This window comes from Pseudopodoces humilis, chromosome 5, assembly GCF_049639895.1.
Source record: "Pseudopodoces humilis isolate 2021_Gansu_Grassland_sample_001 chromosome 5, ASM4963989v1, whole genome shotgun sequence".
Taxonomy (NCBI): Eukaryota; Metazoa; Chordata; class Aves; order Passeriformes; family Paridae; genus Pseudopodoces; species Pseudopodoces humilis.
The window spans coordinates 29,249,217-29,263,704 of record NC_142204.1 but is presented as its reverse complement, the minus strand read 5'-3'; the positions used below and the strand labels follow the sequence as shown (position 1 = coordinate 29,263,704).

Sequence of the window (14,488 nt, the reverse complement as noted above, 5' to 3'; positions counted from 1 at the left end):
AGCTCTATCAACTGATCTAAAAATATATTCATTCCCCCTACAAACCTAGCAACTATGCACCCTTTGGATAGTTATTCCAGTTCATCGTGAGACTGGTAAGGTTCATTCCTCCCCATTGAAATATTCTTGGATACAAATACATGACTGTATCTGATTTGCTTTAATTAAAACTTGAAAAGTTTCCCAAATTTTGAGGAATATATGAGGAATAACTAGCTTTTCCTCTTGACTCACTGCCAAGTGCAAGCAGTTTTCGAAACAACAAAAGCCTACAGAAAGATATACAGGAACAACTGTCCTGCTGACATTTACTGAAAGAGGTACAGCCTCTGAAGTTATCATTTAAACATATTTACAACCAACAGAGTTACAATACAGCTGGTTTAACTTCCCTTTTCTCTTTATTTTACCTGTCAAGTCTCCAATGCCTGCTTGTAGCTTCACAAGGTTCCTCAACTTCATAGAAGTCAGTGCTCTGGTCTTCCACGCTGCTGGAGTTTTGCCATTCAGAGCAGAGATTTCTCCTAGCACCCATAGCAAAAGGCAAGTTCTCATACTCGGGTATTTCCTCATAGTGACGTACATTCTCGTACTCTGGATCACAAATGCTGGTTACAGAATTCAAAGGCATTTGGGACAAATTCTCTCCCAAAAGTCCATGTTTTTCTAAAGAATCCAGCCTTTGGTTATTTCGCATCTCAGGCTGACTTCTGTTCCTCTGCCTCTTCTTCTGTAATGCCAGACTACTTATTTCTAAGGAATGCGCCTTGGCAGATTTAGCTTTCCTTTCACTGCCTACAGACCCTATATTCCTGTTGTTATTTCCATATCCATCCCCATTGGAAAGGTTGGCAATAGCACTCTCCACTGACTGGCTGCCTTTAGACAGAAATTTTTGGAAGTCACTTTTCTTTAAGCAAACTGACAGTTTCATGTTCAGAAGCTTTTTCAAGCTATTTTTCTTGTGATGGTGGTCTTTGCAGGGCTTGTCTGTCCTGTCCATATCCATGGCAGAGAGAGACTTGGCCCGAGGTTTTGTCACAACAGTCAAGTGGCTGAAGCTGGTAGCAGTTTTTAATGATTCAGAATTTCCTGAAAATGGAAGAATAGGATGAGGTAACTTCCAGACGGGTTTTTCAGAAGAACGTTTGGGTATGTCACAGGACAAAAGTGCATCCTGCTCCTTGGCTCGTGCATGTGCAAAGTGAGATCCTTCTAGAAGGCTGTTTGATTTGTCCTCATTGGAGGTGTAAGAACTTTTGTCCACAAGCTCTGCTGATGCAGCTTTTTTCAGCAATCCAGCAGCTGGAAGGCCATGCCTCTGTGGTTTCTTAGGAATAACTTTTGGGGAACTCTCATCCTTTATTTTAAATTCTTTATTTTCCAAGTTTTGTGAGGAAACATGGAGGCTGTTTGAAGCAGATGAGTGCTGACTGCTTGCCAGTTTGAGCTGCTTTGGCAAACTCATGGACAGGGTATCACACCTGACAAAGTCAGTCCTTTTGACCACAGTATCTGGCATACTGGCATGATCTGTTATCTCATCCATGCAATTATGGTCTGCATTTAAAGAAGATTCAACATGTCTCACCAAATCAGGACTTCCATGTAAAAGCTGAGGCAAAAGATGTTGTGAAGCTGACTCTTTCACAGCAGGCTCCCTTACCTGAGGCATTTTTTCTGCATTGCTTTGAGTTACCTCACATTTTTCAGGATGAAACACTTCTGCATTATTGTTATAGCAAACACTCTGAGCAAGGACATTAATTCTTGCTGGCTTTTTTAAGCTTTGGTCCACACCACCATAAGAATCTTTCTCTGAATTAGATGGTTCCTTTGTTCCTTCTCCTGTGCTGTCTATGCCATCCTGACGGACTAGACATGCGGCACGTGGCTTTCTCGGCTTAGGGATAGGAAGCACTTTGGAGCTCAGGACTGAAGATATTTCAGGGGAGGTTTTATCAGCATCTGCTTTCATCCCTATTTCACCTGAAAACATCCTGTTGCTACTTAAATTTTCATTCTCTAGAGTTTCCTTGTCCAATGCAGAAGAACAACTGTGATTATTTTCAGTCAAACTAGGACAAATTTCAGACATCTGAAACTCATCAGCAGTAATCTCACCATCAGCATTTTGTTGCTTCCCTTTAACTACCTCAGAAGATGACGAAGATTGTACAAGTTCCATAAACTCTATTTTAACATCAGTCTTGGAACTGCTGCCATCCCCTTTGTCAAATTTGTCTGCATACCTGTGCCTCACAGGACTGCTGCTAGGAAACACACCATGAGTTAGGACATCCTTAAGTTTCTCTTCTAAAATGCTGGCTTTCAAAACCACCTGACTCTTACTTGCCAATTTTTCATTGTGACTATCCCCCAGAGATACTGCATTTCTTTCACCAAGCTTGATGCTCTCTAAGGTGTCAAAGTGCTCAAGAATTATCTGCGTTTTACAGGTGTTCTCTCCATTTCCAAGTTTATGAAGACATTCAAATTTGCAATGTGGCACAGGTAGAATATATGCTGTGTTTCCAGTACTTCCTTCTGAGGTTTCATTTTTATAGTTCAAATGGTCTAGCGTTTGAGAAGAATCTTCCCTGCGCTCCTCAAAGCTTTTTGTGTTTTTTCGTGTAGACAATGGAGGTTTAACTTCTGGGATGGAGGAGCTTTTAAGAACCTTTGGTTTTGGTGCAATTGCTGGCTTGGTTTTCTTTGCTGCTTGTATCCCACCAGAAAGTACAATATCAGGCTTCGGTGCAACAGGTGGAGGCGCTGCCTTATGTCCCAGGACAAATTTTGGTTTGGGGGCCACTGGTGGCTTCTTAATTTCTAGGAAGGATTAAAAACAAAGACTTTAGTCACCATTGCCCACAAAATAACTTCACCTGCAACACAGTAGTATTAAAAGTTTTGTAACGTTTAACTTGTGATCTACAAGATCTCAATGTGTGTATGGATATATTTTTCTCTTAAAAGCATGCCTCCCTTCTGCAACATCACTTCTTTACTAGTTGCCTTTCTTTGTTTTAATAGGCACATCAAGGAGTGTTAGGGAAGTTTTCAAAGTCTTTTCATAAACAAACAGTGTAATGTAATATTAGTATATGCACTCCCTCGGATGCTAAAGTTTGATGCCAATAAAAGCAGAGCAGATTCGCCTGGTTTTGCATTTTAACTGTAATACTGTTTTAAAATGTTGCAAGTATGTTAAGTGCCACACATATAATAAGCCACAAAGACAATGGGACCACCAGAACAGTGACCACGGTAGTTCAGTTCCCTCTTCCACCACCCTGAGATATGAGTAACCTAAAATTCCTCATTCTCTTCCTCTCCCTTCAAACAATACTGATATGAATTACTCCAGCAGTTGCAAAACTGGCATGTCACTACCAACAGTTCAGTTAGTCTGTGGTATGAGGCTAATGCAGTAATTTGTAGCAAGGCAGTACCTATCTATTGTAAAACACTATTTGTGTGCCTCGTACAAAATTACTCTTCCCAACATGTCTGACCTAGAAAGAGTCAGCACTATTATGAATTGTGACCCACTTGGCAAAACAAGATGACAAACCCTGGGGAGAGTATGCTTAGGAAAAGGAGCTCATGAAGAACTTTGAGATTATGGAGTTTTGATCCTGTTGAGTGGTTTCAGGGTTTTTTGTTTGCTTGTTTTGTGGTTGCTTTTTTTAAAGTATGTCTGAAATATTTGAATATTTCAGGAGATTATTTGTGACCAATTCATTTCCATATGCTGAAATATTTTCAGATTTCTAAGTGCTTTGAGTGTTTTTTGATATTAGTGCAAATTTATAAAGTAAACAAGTTCCTTGTGCTGTTTATGTATTACCTCTGTATTTACTACCTTTGTTTTGATCAGTATACTTTCAGTAAGTCATATACATGTTAAATAACACCCTCAAGAAAACACATTACTTAATGTTTCACATGCAAATAGATATGGTATGCCATTGATTTATTATTCCCTTTGAAATGTGGGTTTGGTGTTTGGTTGTGTTTTACCACCATTATTACTATAGGTACACACTATATCTTAATCTCTAGCCTAGAAATGCAAGAATGAAGTTTCAAAGTCTAGGTTTGTTTTGAGGGGGACTTGTTTGTTTAAAGGAAATCTAGACGGGTTTAAAAAAAAAAAAAAAAAAAAAAAAAGGCAGATTGCAACTATTTCCTAAACAGCAAGCCACTGCTCTAAACAGAGAGCCAGTAAAACCATGTTTTTCTAGGACACAAATCACTAAATGGTACCCAGACTGCCTCTGCCTATACTTGGAATGGCTGTCCTTGATGCCATTTATACTAGTGAAGAGATAAACCTCTGATGGCAGAGACCATTATTAAGAAATTTTGCAAGAGGAAACCCAGAATTTCTTTCCAAAGGTACAGCTCCCTGTAGCCACTGACAACTACCACTTACTGCCAAGGCTATCCCACCTTCTGCATCCCATCTAAAAGGCAGGTTTCCCACACAGAGATAAATCAACAATTTGCTAGGAAAAAAATAAAATTAACTCTTCAGGTGGGTAACTACTGATCCCGAACAGCAGAAGAGAGCTGTACACTTTCAGACAAGCCAATTGCTTATTCAATTGGAATATGAAGTGATGGCAATAAAGGAGCCTGTGTTCCACGGTAAAAAAAATGAAGAAGGGAAGCCCAGTTTGTCACAGAACACAACACAGTAGTGTTGGGCTGCACCATGTTCAGTTATATTTATTAAGTTATTGAAGTTCACTGGAAACAGGAGAGAGACAGGCTGCTTTGGAACCCTTTCTGATGCTTAAGTAAGAGAAACAGATTGAAAAAAACACAGGAGATTAAACACTGGCTAGGTAAGCAATATCCCGTGGATTATTTTTCCCACACATAAACTTGTTCCAAACCTTGGAAGTTTCTCTCTTTGTAGTGGGAGTGCCTAACATTTTGGATACCACCAAATTACATTACTCTGCAGGGCTTCTAACTAGTATTTATTAGGCAGCACACTCAGAAGTTATGATGTGACACCTGAATATAAATGATCAAAAAACCCCATGGTTTTATTAAAACTAAACCATGAAAATGTAAAAAAAGGAAAAGCAAATAGACTGGTTGTTTGTAAGCCAGTGGCAGAAACCTGGGTAATGAACAGAGCAGAAATATTCACTTCTGATAATAAGTACAATTCAACATGATTTCTGAAGCCTACTAGAATTTTTCAAATTTCTTCAATGTTAAAAAGCATTGAGACAGACAGAAGAGACCAGCAAATTGTGTGGGATAATAAAGACACCACTGTCTGCTTTAAACTGATAGCACATTACATCTAGAGTAGATATGGGTCAATGTATTAACAGGCACACTACAGTCTCGGTATCAATATAGATCTGCAGACAACCACTCCATCAGAAAGGAATGTGATGAAGAGCTCTTTCAAACATAAATGTGACATGAGAGGAAAGATTCCAAGAAGGGAATGCATACCAGTAGTTTTCCTTAACAAAATATCTTTAAGTTTCTGAAGAATACAAGCAATGAACTACTTAGAAAAAAAATTACAGCAGCTGACAAGGGTAAAAGTATGGTAGATTTACATTAGAAATAAATTAGATTTACATTAGAAACCAAGAATTAAAGTTCAGTTGCTTATAAGCTAATTAAATTCCCTGTTGGATGAAAAACATAGTACTACATAACAGTACTCTAAAAGGGACAATTTCCCATCCAGAACAGAAAGAAAACTAAGTAGGAGGCATCTGTTATATAAAAAGGTGTAAGGAATGACTAGAAGTCATATGAGAATGACTTTTTGTTAAGTGGCAAGCATAAGCAAGGTGAAAAACAATAAATGAAATGAAGGAAATGTTATAGAGCAAATGCATGGGGTAATTAGTTGATTGGACAGCTTTTTCCTGGTGTCATATGGAACTAACTATTCATCTAAGGACAGTGATGGTTGGTTATGCTTAGGAGAGTAAAAACTGAAGAGAATTTGGAAATAATTTCACATAGTTATGAGAGCTCCATGCAGGTCTGAAGCAGTAAATAAACCGAGAAGTGTAAAAGATGAAGTTGAAAATATTTCTGTACATAGCACCTGCCAGACTGTTAGTGAAATGCAATGTTGCCTTCCGGCAATCTCAGAAATAACTACAGAATCATCCAAGGTCTAAAAATTATTCTTCAAGTCTCAGGGAAGATCATCCTGGTTAATTTAACAAAGAATTCAAAAACTAAGATGGTAAGAGAATATATATACTTATGCACATGTAAAAGGTTTTTGGTAACAGATGGCTCTCAAATCACAAAAAAAAACCCAAACCGAAAAAACACCTAAACCCTGATAAGATTCCACAGCCGACCATTGAGGTTTGACAAGTTCAAACTAGAAACAAAGCTCTTAAATTCTTATGAAATCTAAAGGATAATTAACTACAGAAACATCTCACCTACTGTAGTGGGGGAGCCACAAGCACTTACAGGCAACTTAAACTTACTTTCTGACACATGTAGAATTTTCAGAGGAAACTTTGGACTGAACACTGGATTCTCTAGCCTGTCTTACTCAGGTTATTAAAGAATCACTATGATTTTCCCCACTCCCAAATCCAACCTTAACCCATTTCTCAAAGAGAATTCCTGCATCCAGGGATTCCAGTAATAAATGCAAATCTAAGAGTAGAAATATAAAATTTTATTTGCATAAACAGATTAAATGTTTAGGAGCCAGAGAAACTGTCAAAGAGATATTCTCCAACCTGTTTGACTATGCAAAGGAAGAAATCCATAAATAAAGTGACTAGCAATGCAGCCATCACCAACAGGAAATCTGCTGCTCACATAGGAACAGCCAATACCATGCCCAGTGTTGAAGGGAAAAAAAAAAGGTGCTTAAAAATACCAACACCTGACCCCCTTAGAAAATGTGGATTTAAAAGGGCATTATTTTTCTAACAACATATTACCATTAGCACCACCTATGCAGATCAATGCACGTGCTCTTTGTCTGACTTCAGGTCACAGCACAGAAAACAGACATTTATCTCTCTGGTGAATTATGTCCCTCAGCATGCTGAGGAAAAAACAACAACCCATTCTCATGCTGCTGATCTCCTCTGTGACCATCACTTGTTATTGCTTGACTGGTAAGTGCTCCTGTTCTTCCTTTGATTTGTTTCAGAGGAGGTTGAGAACATCCTGAAGCAACTTCTACTCTCAATCCTTTGATTCCAAAGTGCTGCCCATTTGTCTTCTTCAGCTGATAGAATTTGACAACTGAGGACCTCACTTAAAAACACTTGTGTGCCTTCTCCTATGTTCTATCATGAGAATGAACAGAAAAGCCAATAAGATATTGCCAATATTAAGCATTATTATTACACAGTTTTAAATCCTTCTCAAATTTTTACCTCTTGTTCTCTTCCCTGCTCTACATAGGAACAAGGAGAAACAATGATATATGATGGTGAACTGAGGCAAAAAATAAAATAGCACTACCCCTTCTGCAATAAACCCCACTGTTGCTACAGGATTGTTTTTCACAGGTAATTTTTATGCCAATACCTTTGAGACCATGTTAACAACTTCCATATTTAGGAACAACAAAAGAACATGAACAGGTCATTTTGACTTGCATCTGTCCATGAAAAGGGGACAAATAGTTCTAGACACTGTCAAGATGACATAACTTGATATTCCTTTCCTTGCAATGCTTCACATGAACAGAGACTCCCCTCCTGGTATTCACGATACCCTATTGGACTATCTTAAGTCACCCAAGAGCTACCCTGGGCAGGATGCTGCAACCTCCCCTAAAGCAATGTTACTTCTGAACAACAAAAATTATGAAGAAAGTAAAACAATAAATCAGTGTAGCATCAGATTTTGATAGCAGCTCAGCCTAAGGTTAAGGTAAGGGTACACAATAGAATTACTATGGGGTAAGTAAAGGTGTGGATTTAACAAATCAGATACGTTATAGAAGCTGATCATATGAATACTCTTATCATACCACACAATATATATGGCAGTTTATTCCTTTTCACCTGTAAGGTTACATATATTTCACATACTACTTCACAAATCCATTTCACACACACTAGGAAAAGGGCTTCGAACAGTTAGCATGCATCAGCTGGCCTAAAGCAAACATATGCATTGGCTTTCTTGAGGCACCTTGTTTACATATGCACACTGTATTCTCAGATACAGCAAATCACATCTGTAGGCTATATATGAAAATAATGCAATGCCCAGAGGGCATCTACCAATAGATCAATGTGCTGCTTTTTCTCACATGAAGGAAGACCTTGCTCCAACAGCCAGTTTGCTGTTCCTGAGACTATTTCTAGCACAAAACACTACAAATCACATTCTTGAAACAAGAAAGCCAATCTGGCTTTTAAAGAACACGTAGGGAGAAAGATAATTACTGCTATGTTTGGGATATGCTGAGAGATTATTGCATTGAAACTCAATACACTGCAGAGAGAAACAGATAAAGTATTTTAAAATTCCTGTTCTCCAGCAGCCTAAATTTTAAAGACCCATTACAAGGCTTTTCAGGTCAACTACTTTGTTTTCAGTTACAAAAAGAAAGTTTCATTAGATAAATACCTCAAAAAAGTATTATGAGATCATTAATTTATTTCCTGCAAGTATTTATTTATTTTCTCATTATGGAGAAGCTCTGATTTTGTCAGGTGCCACAATGCTCAAAAAAAAAAAAAAAACAACAACAACAACAACAAAAAAAACCACTAAAAAAGAAATGAGTCACAACATCCCGGAAGATAACACATGTAGTTTTTAAAGTACAAGGGAAAACCTGTGGTTTCCACTAGCTTTAGAAAACATCCTAATTAAACTGCAAAAGGAAAACATCAATTTCAAAATCTTCGGTTGTTCACTGACTGGTTGAAATTAAACAGGAAAGTTAGGCATAACTTCAGAGTAAAGACAAGAGATGAATAAACAACCTTTTAAGATCACATGCAGAGACAGAGCTGAGTAACTCTAATGAGACTTGACACATTCGAGGGTTAAAGGGACATTGAACCCTGCAGGCCTCATTTTTTTTCAATCCTTGAAAGCAATGAAGTTTGATTGGAAAAGTCATGTTGATTTTGTTTATTCTGTTCCTGCTATGTTTTTTTCCATTTGAACTACATTTCTGACATAAAAATACATTTTTCTCATTGTTGTTGTCAAATCCAATTTCAAGCCTAAGCCATACATTCTGGCCACACAAATAAGCTCTATAGATTCACATATAAGGACTGTTTCTTCAACAAGAAATAAATGTCAAACTCATAACTCTGAGTTTTTGTTTTTTCCTTTTAAAGGCAAAGCACATACTTGAAGCCAGCATAACACTTTCAGTCAGGGAACAAGTAAATGAACATTTGTTGGCATCATGTATATATATATATAACGTTTATACATAAATATATATTGTGCAGTGCATGAGAAAGCAATAGCAGAAGTATAGCTGTAAGTGAAGGTTGAAATCAACACATGGGTTGATCACTACAATAAGATAACCTTCAAATTATATAAAAAGTGCTATAGTTCCTTAGTTCCAACAATTCCAGACTTACATATACATTTTAAAACATGTAAGCAACAGCTGTGGCAGAACTCCATCAGGGAATTATGTTCAGCTCTGGACTGAAATGTAACTGAAACAACTTTGTAGAGGAAATAGAAAAGATACGCAGCAAGACACTGAATATGCACTGCATTATTTAGAAAGGAAGAAGGTAAACTGGAGCAAGGTTAAGGCTGGGTTATCAATCTCAGACCTTTTACAATTTCTGTCCTTGAGGAGAAGCTGTGTTTAGCATTTCACCCCATACCACAGACCCCTCAAACAGTGCAGTATCTCTCTCAGAGAAAGCCCTGCATATCAACCATACACCTGCAAATGCTACTTAAAAAATATTAAAGTGATACAGATGATGGTGTACCATGTTGCTTGGTTCTAAAAGTACATGAAAAGAAGACACAAGAGAGGCACTTCAGCCTTTCAAGCCAAATTGAAGGAAAGATTTCTAGCATTTCAAGTTCCACCTGAAGCCTTCCCAATAAATAACATTTTTACTGAAATGCTGTATTACCAACCAGTTGTCAGAAAACTGGGTTACATAGCACAAACCAGAATTCACAATTAAATAATTTCAATGTATAAAATAGATTCTATAGATCACAGGACTGAAATTCAAATACAGGAGTTGCAAAGCTTTTATGTGAGCAATAGCTTTATAAATAATGCCTATATATTAGAGGCACTAAGTTCAGCAACAATAAAAAGAGAAGGATATTAAACCTTCAGAACTGTTTTCTGGCAGTCTTCAGCCTTTTCATACCCTTCCTAAGAATTCCTTAACTGAAATGTCAAAAGCTGTCATGACACTGCCAGCAGGATCATGAATCTCTAATCTTGTTTCACCTGTTCCCCATTTATTTTTCTTTATCTTCACATAATATATCACACACAAAATACTCTTCATCCCTTCTTAAATACCCTTCATCTTCTCTCTTTCTGCCCCAGTACTCTTTATGCCTCCCTCTTGAAAAAACTTGCTAAAATTTAGATTTGCCATGAAACTGTCCCACTTTCTGTTCTGATACTCCTCAGCATTCCTTTTTCCCTTTTTCTTACTTTGCTCACCAGAACCCTTTTGTTCTCTCCTTCCCCATAAACACCACCACAACGTACACTTAAAAGTGATTTAGTCACACCAGCTAAGATCTAAAAATCCTGAAATCGCTGTTTAGTGCTGGAAATCTACCCAACTTTCTGAAACTTAGTACCGTATCAAATTTTAATAGCTCTGCTCTTGAGCACCCCCTAACACTTATTTGCACAGCTGTTTAACTCTTAAAAGATCACGGGTGAACTGCACAATCAGCAGCACTATTAGAAACGGGAATACACAACGCAGCTGGTTAAGCAGAGATAACCTGCTTTGTTAATGCTTTTCAAAACCTAACAAAGTCAGTTCTGTCAAACATATTAAAAATGGGAATGTTTGAAATGAAGCAGCAAGATGCATTAAATCGCTTTTCACTTTCCAGTAAATTCCGATTAGCTAAGAGAACTCGGATATCTTAATTAACGCTGGAGTCAATAACAAGTTGACATACTTGAGAGGCAAACACTGAGAACTGGGCTGGTATTTCTGCTTTCTGACTGTGGATTGCTTTTTCTTCAGAACACCCACAACCCCAATCCTTAGAGGAAGCACTTTGCTGCTTCCCGTTTAACCCTACAATTAGCTGTGTTTCCATCCAATACATCATAATTTACACGACACGTTTTCAACGCAGAAACTACTCCTGTTCTCGTCTTTAGGCATATAAGAAAGGAATCTAACAGATGTCTGAACAAAAGTGCTAAGTTAGCACTCAACCGCGCAGGCAAGTACAAATACGAGCAATTCCCCTGAACACGGGGGGCTCTTGTTCTGAACCAAGAATTTGCCTTGGAGCTTTTTTAGTCATTAAATTGGCAGCGGTCAAGAAACGGGGGAGGAAAGGTAAGGAAAGAACTGGAGTAGGTCAGTTCCAACCCGCAGCTGGAAAGGCCAGAAGCGAACGCCTTCCAGCACAGCACCCCTGTGGGGCTCCTGCTTGAAAGATCCCGGCCAAGGCAGGTACATCCCCGAAGCAAAGCCGCAGCTGACCAATTCTCGCAGTTCCGCGGAGTCAGACGGAGTGACAGCCCCAGCCCCGGGGCCGGCTCTCTTGCCAGAACCCGGCCCCCAGCAGGTTTTCCCCCGCCGTGAGCTCAGCCCAGGCGCAGGGACCCGCTCAGGACACGCGGGGCGGTGAGCGGAGAGCCCGGCTCAGCCCGCGCAGCCCCAGCCCCGGGCAGGACGTGCCCGCACGGCCCCGCGGCCAAACGTGCCGAGGGGTGCGGGGAGCCCGTAGCGGACCCCGGGAAGGGCTGTGCCTGTGGGACGGCTGTCCCCGGAGCCGGGTGCGCCCTTCACCGCTCCGAGCGCTCCCCGCCCGCCTCCCCGGGCTGCCCCCGGAGCCAGCCGAGGGCGCAGCGCTACCGGGACAGGGAGCGCGCCGGCGGCTCCGGCTCCCGTCCGGCGGCAAGAGCCCCTCAACCCCGCGTCGCCGCCGCCGCGGGGCGAGCGAGGCGAGACTGTCCGGCCGCGGGGGCACGCAGACTCCCCGCCTGCCGCCGGCTGGGCGGAAACCGCCGCTCCCCAAAGTTTCCCCGGACACTCACCGGCGGAGCTCATGGTGCTCCCCAGGAGCGGAGCCGCGCTTCCCCTCGTCCCTTACGCCACGGCCCCTCTGAGGGCCGATGAGAAGGAGCCCATTGTTCCCCCGCGCCGCCACCCAGCCGGAGGAGCAGCCGGAGCAGGAGCAGCTCCCCCCGCCCGCCACCGCCGCATCCCACCCCGCGGCCGCGCCGGAGCGCCCTCAGACGCCGCCAGCCGGCGCCCCCTACTGGCTCCCCGAGCCGGGCCCTCGCCCAGCCCCGCCACCGCTGCCCCTCCCCCGCCCCGCCCCCGCACCAGCAGCACCGCCCACAGGGCGCCCGAAAGCGGGCGCTCGCTATGCTTTCTGGGAGCTGTAGTTCTCCCCGGTGTCAGGCTGCGGCCAGCGGCGCGGGGCGGGGCCGGGCGGTCGCCGGCACGGCGGACTCGGTTTCCCAGCGTGCCCGCGGGGAGGGGGTGGCATGGCGGGCAAGGATGACACCGGAGTTCGACGAAGAAGTGGTGTTTGAGGTGGGCGCGGGGCGACCCGGCGCGGGCTGGGCCCGGGTGTCTTCGCCCCTCGTTGCGCCGCGGCCCCCGGGGGCGGCGTGCACCGGGCGGGTCGGGTGGACGCGGGGCGCGAGGCGGGCGCGGGGCCCGGCCCAGGGCAGCGCCTGCCACGGGCGGGCGGGCGGCGTCGGGCGGGACCGGCGAGAGCGGCGGGTCGGGGCGGTGCTCGGCGTGTCCCGCGCCCCGGAGCAGCCCGGGGCCAGCGGCGCGCCCTCCGCGCCGGCCGAGGGCGGGACGGTTCAGCGGGGCCGGGCGATCCTTTGTGCGGCGGTGCCGCGCCGCCCGGCCCCGCTGTGGGGCGGCCGCGGTGGGAGGTGTCGCGGGGCCCGTGGCACGGCGGGGGTTCCCGGACAGCCGCCCGTGAGCACCGCTCGGGCTGCGGAGCGTCCCCGGTCAGCCAGGCTGAACTGCGGGGTCAGGACAGAGGGAGAAAATAGCTAAAAAATTATGCTTATGAATCGGTGTCACACACGTAAAAGGTGTCTTTCAGCACGCAGCACAACTGTGTAGCGAGCACTGAAGCTGCTTTATCTCTGTAGTATTTGTGTTATTACTGGGTTTGCATAAACCGTGTCTAGTTATATCACGTCTTGTTAGGGCTACAGTATTATCTTGGCCTTATTTAAATAACAGTGGCTAAATATATCAGCTGTTGCGGTTCTGTAACAAAATCGACTCTGTTCGAGGCAGGTAAGCGTAATTGTATCTTAATGGAGGACACACCTGGTTTTGCAGGTGTACAAAGTGGTTATAGAGAAACGCTGTCTATAAAACTAATAATTGTTTTAATAACAATAAGGCTTCTCCTTCAACCAGGATGTGAAACACTCCTTACGTAACCAATTAGTTTCTTCTCAGCTGTGTAAGTAGTATGTCCGTACCACAAAGTTTTCTGTTCATCCATGACTAGCCTTGGATCCTAACAATAAGATTTCTTGTTTATGTTATTGCTATGGTAAATTGCTTCCTTTCATACAATAAATCCGTGGTGAGAATTTATGTCACAGGTAGGATGCCTGCCCTCTGTATTTCAGTCTTCAGTAAACGTGGTACTTGCTTTACAGTTTCACAGTTCTTCAGTTCATGCAGCATCTACCATTTTGATTGAAAAAGTTCTGCTGCATAGAGTACAAGATCTCCTTGCATATGCTCTTCACTATTATCCTTGTGTTTTGGAAATGGGCTTCCATCACTATTAAAGGCTCTTGGATACATTTGCTGTACCAAATGTGTGTGTATGTCCATACACGCTTATAGGTATACTGAGCGACACAGTAATAGATCTGTCATATATTATGATACATTGTAATAAAAGCAGAAAAGCAACAATAGCACAAATGCAGGTTGTTTGGGTTGGCTGATTGGTTGGACTACAAAACTGGCTGGGCTGCTGACTCTTGAAAATGGATACTGTGGAATACACACCAAAATTATCTTCAGGAGTACTCAGCAGGGTTCATGCTATTCTAAAATGAAGGCTCCACAGAGAATTACGGGCATACTTCACACACATGAGCCAGAGAGAGGAATTGGCAAGGAGCCAAAAAGTATTGCGGTAGTTAATGCCACACTATTTCTGTATTTTTAATTTTTGTTTTCTTGGGCCCCAAACTCTCCCCCTTAATTATTTGTCATTTCTGGAAAGCAACTACATTATTGCTGCACCTCAGTAGGTCACTTCTCATGTTCTTCAGCAA

At 42.5% G+C, this 14,488-nt stretch overlaps 2 protein-coding genes across 3 annotated transcripts in view; one reads left to right on the top strand and one right to left on the bottom strand.

Moving 5' to 3' along the window:
- FGD6 (FYVE, RhoGEF and PH domain containing 6) overlaps positions 1–12,387 on the bottom strand; it is a 72,883-nt gene extending 60,496 nt beyond the window's left edge. Inside the window, exons 1-2 of the mRNA XM_014249028.2 lie at positions 12,248–12,387; positions 411–2,832 (exon numbers count right to left, since the gene is read on the bottom strand). Coding sequence (XP_014104503.2) covers positions 411–2,832; positions 12,248–12,260 — 2,435 coding nt within the window. The 5' untranslated portion in view covers positions 12,261–12,387. The remainder of the gene's footprint in view (positions 1–410; positions 2,833–12,247) is intronic.
- Positions 12,388–12,635: 248 nt separating this feature from the next.
- The window catches only part of VEZT (vezatin, adherens junctions transmembrane protein), a 60,439-nt gene continuing 58,586 nt past the window's right edge, over positions 12,636–14,488 (top strand). For both annotated transcript variants that reach the window (XM_005519435.3, XM_014248901.2), the window contains exon 1: positions 12,636–12,752. In XM_005519435.3, the coding sequence (XP_005519492.1) occupies positions 12,717–12,752 (36 nt within the window). In that variant the 5' untranslated portion in view covers positions 12,636–12,716. The remainder of the gene's footprint in view (positions 12,753–14,488) is intronic.